Genomic DNA, 12117 nt, shown 5'->3' on the forward strand with positions numbered 1-12117 from the left:
ACTCTATAATGATAAAGGAGTCAACTAATAAACGCTACTGTTTATGCACTGAATAACATGACGTAAAACTTGACAGAACCACAAGAAAAATGAGACAATAAGCAATTAGAAAAGAGAAAATGAACAGCCCTAACTACAACAGCACCAAAAGCTGATTTATGAGCCTGAAAAAATACATGTAGGATCCGAATGCTGAAAGCCACAATACATACCTGTTAATGTATGTTCCAGACATACTACGTTCATGGACTAAAAGGTTCAACACAGTTAAGGTATCAGCTCTCCCCAAGTCTACACAGTAATGCAATTCCAATCCGAAGGATATTTTGTAGATAACAAACCGATTCTAAAATTTACATGGCAAGGTACAGTAACTGGAGAGTCAAACAACTTTGAGAAAGAAAAACAAGATCAAAGCATTCACACTACTTGACCTCAGAATTTGCTATCAAGTGATGGGAACGAAGACCATATGGTATTGGTGAGCAGATCCCTAACTGATGGAACAGAATGGAGTCTAGAAACAGACTCACAAATATGGTCAAATAACTTTTGACAAAGGTGCAAAAGCACTTCAAAGAATGATCAGTCTTTTCAACAAATGGAATACTTGGACATCCATGTGCCAGAAAATGAACTTCAGCCAAAATGAATCACAGACCTAAATGTGAAATGTAAAACTATAAAACCATAAAACTCTTAGGAGAAAAATCTTTGTGAGCTCGGGTTAGGCAAAGATTTCTCAATAGGACACCAAAAAAAGCACGGTCCATAAAAACAAATCATTAAGTTAGACTTCACCTGCACTAAAACTCTGTAAAAGACACTCTCAAAACAAAAAAACAAGCCGCAGACTGAGAGAAAACATTTGCAAATCACATAACCGGCTTTACATGTTCAATATCTAGAACATGTAAAGAAGTCTCCAGCTCAATAATAAGAAAACGAAACACCCAATGAAAACATGGGCAAATGATTTTGAATAGACACGTCACCACGTAAGACCTACAAACGACAAGCAAAGGAAAAAGTGCTCAGCATCATTAGTCATCAGGGAAATGCAAATTAAAGCCAAAATGAGAGAGGCACCTGGCTGGCTCAGTCAGTGGAGCATGAGACTCTTGATCCCAGGGTTGTGGTTTCGAGCCCCATGCTGGGTATAGAGAGTAGTTAAAAATAAAATTTTTTTTTTTTTTAAGATTTATTTATTTGAGAGAGAGAGAGAGAGAGAGAAGGGGGAGGGGCAGAGGGAGAGGGAAAGAGAGTCTTAACCAGACTCAGTGCTGAGCACAGAGTCTAAAGCCGGGCTTGATCTCACGACCTGAACCGAAACCAAGAGTTGGGCGCTCAACCAACTGCGCCACCCAGGCGCCCCCAAAATAAAATCTTTAAAAGAAAAAAAGCCAAACCGAAATAAAAGGGCTGACAACCGGGCGCCTGGGGGGCTCAGATGGTTAAGCGTCTGCCTTCGGCTCAGGTCATGATCCCAGCGTCCTGGGATCGAGTCCCGCATCGGGCTCCCCGCTCGGCGGGGAGCCTGCTTCTCCCTCTGCCTCTCTCTCTCTGTGTCTAATGAATAAATAAATAAAATCTTTAAAAGAAAAAAAGCCAAACCGAGATAAAAGGGCTGACAACCCCAAATGCTGGCAAGGGGGCATCCTACCCTACTGGTGGGGGTGCAAAAATGGCACAGTTGCTTCGGAAAGCGGTTTAGAAAGTTAAACATATGACGTGACCCAGAAGTCCTGCCTGTTTTCCCAAGGTAAATGAAAACCTATGTCCAAAACCTGCACATGAAGATTTACAGCAGTTTTATTGGCCCAGATGGGAACCCACCCAAATACCCCTCCAGTGGGGAACGGGGGAGCTGGGATACGTCAGTGTCGTCAGGCACTAGTGGGTGGTTCACAGGGACAGACCGCTGGGGCGGATCTCAAACCCACCATGAAGAACAAAGGAAGCTGGACTCCAAAGGCTACCTACCGTGGGAGCCCATCGACATGACTCTCTGGAAAAGACCACACGGCAGAGCTGCGGACAAGTCAGTGGTGGCCGGGGACAACGGGGTAGGAGAAGAAGCCTTGACTACGGGGGTAGCAAAAGTAGTTTTTTTGGAGCATAACGAAACTGTTCTCTATTTTGATTGTGGTGGTGATTCCATGATTATATGTATTTATCAAACCTCAGAGAAATGTTCACTAAAAAGAGTGAACTCTGCTGTATGTAAATTAAGATTTAATTTTAAAACATGCTAGGAAAGGATACTTCTTGGCCATAAGTTCCCAAACCTCGGTTCACAATGCCCTTAGCGTCTCGGTGATTTCTCCACTGTGCCCCTAGATCAAAAGACAACCTTCCACTTCGGAGCTTAAAAAACCCTGGCTTTGCTGATGTGTAACTGACACGCCATTACTGTGTTCAGTGTCGGTGTTTAAAGTGTACAATCTGATATGTGTATGATACGCATACATCTGTGAAATCATCACACAAAGCAAGATAATGAACATATTCGTCACCCCCCCCCAAAGCTCTTAGAAGCCTTTTGAAAAAATAATACATATAAATCATTTGGCTGCAAGTGGGGATGGGCATAGGCAGAATTGGGGAGGGGTGGAGGAAGGAGAAAAATTAACTTTTACTTCCTATGCTTTTATATTTATTTCACTTATTAGAAAATGACATGCCTTTCTTCTATAATTTAAAAGCATCAAACAAAACAAAGGGAAATTCTCCCAAGATAATAAGAACAAAACTCCAAGAAATGGCTTACTGATGATATTTAAAGTAGAAAAATCATTCTCTGGGTTTCAAAAAGCACCGTATGTTTTCATCTTCCTCCAGCTCTTTGCTGATGTGCGTCTCTAACCCATGTGTCGGTGACTTTGGCTAAACAAAAACAACGAAGCCCAAGAAGGGAATGCAAAATTTAAATCCTCACTTGAGAGAAATCTGTACACTATTTGAAGCTTTACTGGTTAATATACTATCTCCTTTATTCACTACATGCTTTCCTCTCCCATTTCCAAAATATCTTCACCCTTACAGCAAGCAGTGCTTTCCAGAACACACTGTAAATACCAGATGTAAAAATAGACGAAGGAGAGCATCCAACGTCAACCCTGAAGTGAGCACAAGACAATTACCCTGGGGCTGTGGGCAGGACACCTCTCCCAAGGACCCAAGAGACACTGCTTTGCCCTTAATAGAAAATGCTGACTTGAACCCTAAGCATAAAAGTACAAACTTCTAAGGCACTATCTGGTCATTTACAAGCAGTACAGATGAAAATGATGGGATGGACTCGTGTTCCCTGGAAACCCAGCATGCGTCCTGGTAAGAACAGCATTACTGTTCACTACATATACAAGGCTTGGTAGTGGTGGTGTTTGAAGAAAACATATTTATTGATTTTTGATAATGACAACGTGGTATGTCATCATTAGAAGTTGTAAAAATTACAAAAATATGGTAAAATGGAAAAATCTGCGTCACCACAGCATCCAAAAGCGGCTGCTATTAACAGCTTGCACTCTACTCCTCTGGAATATACGTAGTCTCCTGGGTGAGTAAGGGTGATGGTGTCAGGGAAGACAGTGTGTCTCATTCACGGTCCTCACCCGGAACCGCAGATGTGGGCCATTCTAGAGCGGTCCATTTGATGCAAAGTGCCTGGAGCCTCCCAGCTCATCCTGCCTCCAATCTAACCTTCTCTGATCTGCAGGTGGCATTACCACTAAGCCTAATTTTAATGTTTTCGTCTTTGCAGAAAGCTCCACGCTGAATGAGCATCTACTGAGCTTACAAAAAGCACCAGCCAAACTCAGAAGAAGAAATGGGAAAGCAACACCAGTCTTTCTCTTCTGGGATTTACAGTCTAGGGGAGGTCAGAGTTGTCACTGGGGCTCAGTGAGCAGTGCAGGAAGGCTATTCGGAAGTTATTCTGAAACTTCTGGTATGCTGAAGAATGACCTGGGGAACACGTGGGAACAGGGCTGAGAAGTGGCATTTCAGACACCCAGTGGTGCTCATGCTGCAGCCCCTGAGCAGTGCCCTTCTGGAAGAGTGGTTCTCAAACTCTTTGGTCTCGGGACCCCTTTAAACTCCTAAAAATTACTGAGGACCCCAAAGAGCTTTCGTTTAGGAGTCATTTCTGTTGATGTCGACTGTATTAGAAACTAAACCAGAACCACCCCCCAGGAATCTCTTAAAAAATAACAAGCCCACTGTCTCAATACAAATACACATTTATATTGACATAAATATATACTATATATTACATATAAATATAAAATGGTTTTTCATAACACTTAATGTTAGTTATTTCATAAAATCTCATATCTCATAGAATACAGGTGACTCTCCTGAACAACACATGGGTTAGAGGTCTCAACCCACTGCACGTAACTTTTTTTTTTTTTAAAGATTTTATTTATTTATTTGACAGAGAGAGACACAGCGAGAGAGGGGACACAGCAGGGGAGAGCGAGGGAACACAAGCAGGGGGAGCGGGAGAGGGAGAAGCAGGCTTCCCCGCGGAGCAGGGAGCCGGGTGCGGAACTCGATCCCAGGATCCTGGGATCATGACCTGAGCCAAAGGCAGATGCTTAACGACTGAGCCACCCAGGCACCCCTAATTTTTAAAATTTTTTAAAAAGACTATTTGAGAGAGAGAGCACACAAGTAGAGGGAGGAGCAGAGGGAGGGGGAGAAGCAGGCTCCCCGCTGAGCAGGGAGGCCGACGCGGGGCTCGGTCCCAGGAATCAAGACCTGAACCCAAGGCAGCCGCTCAACCAACTGAGCCACACAGGTGCCCCAGATTTTATATATGTATATGCATGTGCCAGGCTCTGTTTTGGGTACTGGAAACACAGCAGTGCATAAAACAAAATCCCTGTCCCCATGAGCTATGTGTCCAAGTGGTTTTACTATTTACAGAATGAAAATACAGTCGTTAATATATTCCTATAATTATATATATATACTACTATAACATAACCACTGGGTGGTTCATTCTGTTGAGCATCTGCCTTCGGCTCAGGTCATGATCCCGGGGTCCTGGGCTCGAGCCCCGCGTCGGGCTCCCTGCTCAGTGGGGAGCCTGCTTCTCCCTCTCCCTCTGCCTGCCGCTCTGCCTACTTGTGCTCCCTATCTCTCTGTCAAATAAATAAATAATCTTAAAAAAAAAAAATCCATGTATAGCTGGACCTTCCCAGTTCAAACCTGTGTCGTTCAGAGGTCAACTGCATTTCCCAAAACGAACAACAATTTAGGGAGAAGAGTGGCGTTTTTTCCATTTTTGCTAATCTCTTTACTGTCTGGCTTAATAGAAAACAACTGGATTCTCATGTCTGCTTCTACATTCTGAACGTTGGTTTGGCTGAAGTACAGGAAGACAATGTCTCTTACAGTTTGCAGTTGGGAGAAGGGAGGAGTAATCAACAGCCCTTTCGGATAGCCGTGGGCTTTTGTGGTACTGCAAACGGTGGTCCTCCTTATCAAGGAGGGGTCTCTGCACCAAGATCCAATGCTGTGTCTTGCACTTTGAATGGGTCTCTGGCCCACGAATGATTATGGAACATCATTTATTGCACATGTGGAAAACACTGGTTCCCTGGATTAGGCAGACCTTCCGGTGGGGACTCATTTCGCCTGCTGGTTCCTATCACCACTGACCTCAGCAGGAGAGCCCGCGGCCCCTGGAAGCTCATGGACATGAACTTTCCAAAATTCAAATTTCCGCCCTAAAACTCAAACTTTGTCACTGACAACAAACACCGTCAGCTGTTTCCCTTTAAGTGGGCTTCTCATTTTATTTTTTGAGAAGATGCTCACTAACGTTCGTTTGAATAACCAGGCTGGCTGAGGGTGACGACACGTCAACATGGTGTCTGTGGAAACAGTGGTTTTGCTATCGGTGTGTTGACTCCAAGAAAAATGCCAAGGCCTGAAAAGCAGATTAACTAGAGAATCTAATTGAAACAAACAAACAGATGGCTGATTATATTTAAAATATGACTGAAATGAAGAGATAATGGAGTTGATGTGATTCAGGCCTGCGACTCTCCATGCCTGGGGCTCCCCCGTGGCTAGCAATCCTTTTCGTCCTCGTCTCTTAGAAGTTGTTTTTTAATCTGAAAATAAATGGGCTGGCTGCTCTGTAACGTTCTCTTACACTCTAGGACTAAAGGCTATGCACACGTGAACAAGATGCTCACCATCATCGGTCCCCGGGGAAATGCAAACCAAAGGTAGAGCGAGATCCCGCTTCACCCCCCGCCCCCCAGGGTGGCTGCATCCAGAAGACAGACAACAGCAAGTGTTGCCAAGGTGGACAAACTGGACCCTCACGCCCTGCTGGTGGGGACGCCTAAGGGTGTAGCCCCTACGGAAAACAGTCTGGCCGTTCTTCAAAACGTTAGACACACACGGTTAATATGGGACATGGCAGCCCCACTCCGAGGTAAATACTCAAGAGAAAGGACTACATACGTGCCCATGGCAGCTTGAACACGAATGCTCACAGCGGCATTACTCCCCTAACTGCCACGTAGCTGAAGTGACCCAGATGCCCATCGACGATGAATGGATAAATAAACACGTGGTTCGTATCCATATAAGGAAATATTATGTAGCAATAAAATGAACCAGTAACACAGGCTACGATATGGATGAACCTTGAAAGCATTATGCTAAGTGAAAGAAGATCACACGTCCTATCATTCCAGTTATGCGACATGTCCGGGTTAGGAACATCTATGGAGACCGGAAGGCAGTGAGTGAGTGATTGCCAGGAGCTGGGGTGACAGGTTAGAGAGCAATGGCAGTGACCATTAACGGGTATGGGGCTTCTTTTTAGGGGGATGAAAGTGTTCTAAAAAAAAAATGAGATGTGATGACAACTGCACAATACTGTGAATATACTAAATACCATGGAATTATATATTTTAAAGGGTGAACTGCATGGTATATGAATTATCTCTTTAAACATTTGTTAAGAAAAACCATACAGCAGTCCAGTCTAACAGGCAACATATTTAAAAGAAGTAGCATAACAACATCTAGGGGGCTTCGGATTCTTCAAAGTAAGTGGAAATGAATGTCTTTAAAAATTGGGGCACCTGGGTGGCTCAGTGGTTAAGCGTCTGCCTTCGGCTCAGGTCATGATCCCAGGGTCCTGGGATCGAGCCCCGCGTCGGGCTCCCTGCTTGGCGGGAAGCCTGCTTCTCCCTCTCCCGCTCCCCCTGCTTGTGTTCCCTCTCTGGCTGTCTTTCTCTCTGTCAAATAAATAAAACCTTAAAAAACAAAACAAAACCCTGACACCACACACACACACGCCAGGCAATGCTCACGGAAGCTAGCTAAGTGCTGCCTCAGAAGTCAGCAAAGCACGGGGCATCTGGATGGAACCACAAAGGGGTCCCCATTTCTTCCACCTGCCACACTGGGTCCAGGCACTGCTTGGGGTGGAGGCCTTCTCTGGGCCGCTCAAGTTCTGCACCCACTCTCTACCTCTAACAGGGCCAGAAACCACTGCCAACTATCATCCCCACCATACTTTCTTTTTTATGCCTGTCCCCATGAAAAGGAAAGCTTTGGGAGGGCAGGAATACTGTCCACTACTCTATTTCCTCCCCTAAAAAAGTTCCTGGCCCGCAGTGGATGCTCAGTAAGGGTCTGTAAGTGTTTTAGAGGGCCCACTGTCTAATACTCCAGAGACCAACTTGAATTTTTGGGGATGGGGACAAAGCGAAGACAGCAGGAAGAGAATCCAGTAAGGACACGACTGTAACAGGGAGAAAAGTTAATGATTATTTAATCTAAAAAAAAGTTCCAGGGCTTTAAGTATCCTGGGTAGTTCTGGTAACATGCACCTGCTATGTGAATTCAAGCGACTGTGATCTGAGCAGGAGGGTGGGGCCCCGGTTCAGGGATGGCATCTGACCCAAACCAGGCCAACCTTAGCCTCATGCTCTGCAGACTCTTCCCTCTTCCCTCCTTAAAAATGGAAAAACCTTCCAATCATGTGACTTAATATATAACAAATTGATGTGCTTATAAATTAAAATATATTAATAAATTGATTTAAAGATAAAATAAATTTAATATGCAATAAAGAAGCATTTAAAATGAGTGGGGAAGGGGCTTCTGGGTGGCTCAGTCAGTTAAGTGGCTGCCTTTGGCTCAGGCCATGATCCCAGGGTCCTGGGATCGAGCCCCGTGTCAGGCTCCCTGCTCGGCGGGGGAGCCTGCTTCTCCCTCACCTCTCTCTCCCTCTGCCCCCCACTCCTCGTGCTCTCTCTCTCTCTCAAATAAGTAAATAAAACCTTTTAAAAAAATTAACGGGGATAAGGGAATACATGATGTAGAGATGAGTGATTTTTTAATCACCTTACAAGAAAATAAAGTTATATCCCTCCTCTGTACCATAAAAAAAACAAAGTTCCAGGAGGATTATAAAATGTATTGTGAACAACAAAATTATGAAGGTGTTAGGAGAAATATTAGATTGTTCTTTGAGAGTCTGGCATTTGGGAAACCTTCCAAAGTAAATGAGATTTGAAATTGAGTGAAAAAAAGAGACTTTCTCATTTTTCTTAGTCTGAACAGGAGAAGAGGACACTCATCACGCGGAGTCTGGGGAGGGGACCCACGTGGCCCTTGCAGCCTCGGGCTGGCCACACGCTGGCAAGTTCTCAACTCTGAGTTAACAACAAGTTAAAATAATCAAGTTGATCTCAACTTCTGACAGAACAGATTGTGAAAACTACAAAAAGGATCATTACTTTCAAATTCTTTTCCCAAAGCAACGTATGAAAGTGAGAAATAAACATATTTTAGGTCATGAGATTAGTCAATTCTGAAATATATAGCTTTGGGGGAAAAATCAGTAACTTAAGAAGTTCAACGAAAATCAGGATATAAAATTTTACTTTAAGCAACAAGGACTCCCTTATAACCAGGGAGTACTAATTTCAAAGGTGGATAAAACACCAAAAATTCCAAAAAAACTCAAGAGAAAACGAGTTCAGGGTGAAACAAGTATGAGTTCGAAATGGGATCCTGCAGAGGGCCTGGAAACAGGCTGCAAAGTAGGAGGCGGCAGAGGACTGAGATTTGGGGGCTGAACGAAACCAACAATGAACTGACCGCAGGATGATAGAGGCCATCAGCCAATCAGGGCGGCCCGTCCCGACACCAGCTTGGTCCCACCACTATTTTAACTCTGCCCCATCGTTAGAATTTTCCTGCAATGTATGGACAACATGTTTACTTTTAAATTATAATCGGCACTATTATAAATATAAATACAAGTGAGAACTCTAACATATTTGGCCATAGGGTACTCGTGGGAGTTAAATGAGTTCACACACACAGAACACTGTGACTGGACCCAGAAGGTACCAATTTCCCTCACTGTTACCGCTCTAACACTGGACACATTACAAAGATTTTCATTCTTCAAGCACACACTTTGCAACAGGAGGGTTTTTTGAGGGAAGCGTTGGGTTAGGCTCCATCGGCTCAGCTTACGCTAAGGATATCAGAGCCCTGTTTATAAGTCAGGGCTGGGACACACCGGTCAAACTGTAATCACTTACCATATGGACTACTTCTGGGTAAATAGGCTCTGTGATCACATTCCGATTATGGGTGATATATTCTACCATTTCACTTAAAGCAGCTCGTTTTACTTCCTTCCACTTTAGGTCACTTAGTGGATCGGAAACAAAGTCAAAGAGGACACAACACTGACGTAACTTCTGGATGAAAAGCTTCTCTTGATCAGCAGGAGGAACATCTGAAAAGCAGAAAGCAAAGGATATTGATCGCAAAGATGCTTAACCCAAAATGACTGTGAAGCACTTTTAAGCCTTCTACTATTTTGATTTTGAATTAACAGAGATTCAAGATGAGAGACAGGGTAGGGATGAAGAGAGGTCAAACATTCCCCAAACAGAAAAACAACTAGCAGCTAGTCACTGCTCAGCTCATATGCTTCTTAGGATAAAATTTCTATACTATTTGCTCTCTGAAACCACATCGAGAGTCCGGTTCAAAATGAACCCTCTAGATGCGTTCGTTCACTCAACAAATATCATCTGAGTGCCAGTTATCACACACTAGCGCTGTGCTGGGCTGAGCGCTCATGGAATGAGCCAAACCACAGGCCCCAGTCTGGGGCGCGGGGCAGACCCTCCCACCAGCGACACCTGCGGACGTAGGTACGGGCAAGGTGAGGAGAGTGAAAGGGAAGGGCACATGGGTGTCCCCTGGCTGGCTGGCAAACACAGAGCTAGTGGTGTCAGCCTGAGGCTTGTCAGATGAGCGGCTGCAAACACACAGGGTCACCACCCTGGCGCTCCACAAAGCACGCTTCATTCCTCATTCTGGGCCATGGTCAACACATACCACATAGGACACCTGGTGATCTTCATGAGGACAGCAGTATAAAAACAGTGCAAATAGTAAGTACCAACACTCACTTTACTTAGTGAGTGCTTGTTTGGGCGAGGGACCATACTAAAAGCTTTATCCATATTTACACGTTTTTGGGGTTTTTTTTTGTTTTTTTCCCCACATAATCTTTACCATGATACAAGAGAGATAAGAAACAAGTCTGGAGGGTCATCTTGGGGCTGGACAGTGAAGGAGCTCTGCACGATCTTCCAGTATTCTGGGAAGTCTGGAAAACTACCTGCCAGCGTGACTCTGACAGCTTCCCTGGGGTGAAAAGGAGCTCGGTGGTGACACAAAGGAGTGGGATTTATCGATATACATATATATAATGAAATGTGTCCAACATTTGCAAAATGTCTCAGAAGATCTGCACAACTCAGTGAACCAGTATTTTCAAAGTGATCAATAAATCGTGTCACAGTATCATTCAAGGGCAAGCGAACCACTCAGAGTGAAAGTCAGTCTACTGGATTTTTAATGGAATAAAATGTATGGATAGCTCATTACACGATTTGAGACTCTACACTGCAGATTACTTCAAGAAGCTGCCCGTTTAAGTTTTGGTGTAATATCGAGAAAATGTCCATAGCCATCTGAAAAGGCTGTTAAGATACTCCTCCTTTCCCCAAACATGTGTCTTTGTACCCTTCAAACGAAACATATGGCAACAGAGTGAATGCAGAAGCAGACAGGAGAATCCAGACCTGAGAGAGATCTGCACAAGTATAAAACAACGCCGCTCTCTCACTAAATTTGTCTTTGTTTCATAAAACATGGCTCTTTTCATAAAAACCGTTATCTCTCTTAACATGTAATTGGCTTATTAATTTTAGCATATGTGCTGCCAAAGTGAGCACATAGGTTTATTAGTTTTAAATGGATGAATAAATATACACTTTATTTTTCTGCTTTAATTTGGAATACGGTCAATATTGGTAGCTAAGCCCACATACACAAAAGCTCCTCAGGATCCTACATAATTTTTAGGAGTGTGAAGGGGTCCTGAGCCCAAACCTGAGACCCACTGCCCCCCACCCACCTGCACCCCAGTGCGTGCCCCTGGGCCTTGGGCTTTCCTGCCTTCAGCCGCTCATGTCGTCACCCCTTACACACCAAGGGTCCCCTCCCTGCTCCGCCTTCCCTTTCCTGCCCCTAACTGCCCACTTCCTGTTCAGAGTCCTTCTACAAGGCCTTTCCTTACTTCCTGGCTGGCTGAAGTGCCGTGCGTGCTCTGAGCCAGTCGCTGAGCACCTGCTATCGTTTTCAACAGTCAGCTATCCTGCTTCCCCACACATGCTCCTTGAAGGCGCAGGCCAGGTGACTATGTTCCCTAGTTCTCCGTACCCCCCAATGCAAACAGCAGGCACACAGGCATTGCCATCTGAACGGACGCATTTGGTGGGAAACTGCGGTTCCCACAGAAGCAGCAGAGGGCAGGACAAGGGGATTAGGATATACTGCCTAAGGGATTCTCAGGAGACTACGGGAACCCAAACCTGATTCATAACCGTTCTGAGTGCTCAATGACTGCTGAATCATTTTAAACGAGTGACCATCACGACAGTGTTTGGGTCCAACCTTTTCCAATGAAAAGGTTTCCTTTTCCGAATTACCTCTTCGCTTGACTTCCATCCTCTCCACACTACCCTTTGTTCACCC

General features: G+C 44.5%; 1 protein-coding gene across 9 annotated transcripts in view; it reads right to left on the reverse strand.

Annotated features, from left to right (window-relative positions):
• PPP2R5C (protein phosphatase 2 regulatory subunit B'gamma) overlaps window positions 1-12117 on the reverse strand; it is a 117351-nt gene that overhangs the window by 35470 nt on the left and 69764 nt on the right. For all 9 annotated transcript variants that reach the window (XM_081829905.1, XM_081829903.1, XM_081829900.1 and 6 more), the window contains one exon: window positions 9600-9799. In XM_081829905.1, coding sequence (XP_081686031.1) covers window positions 9600-9799 — 200 coding nt within the window. The remainder of the gene's footprint in view (window positions 1-9599; window positions 9800-12117) is intronic.

The sequence above is a fragment of the Leptonychotes weddellii genome, chromosome 9, assembly GCF_054177405.1.
Source record: "Leptonychotes weddellii isolate Sample4059 chromosome 9, ASM5417740v2, whole genome shotgun sequence".
Taxonomy (NCBI): domain Eukaryota; kingdom Metazoa; phylum Chordata; class Mammalia; order Carnivora; family Phocidae; genus Leptonychotes; species Leptonychotes weddellii.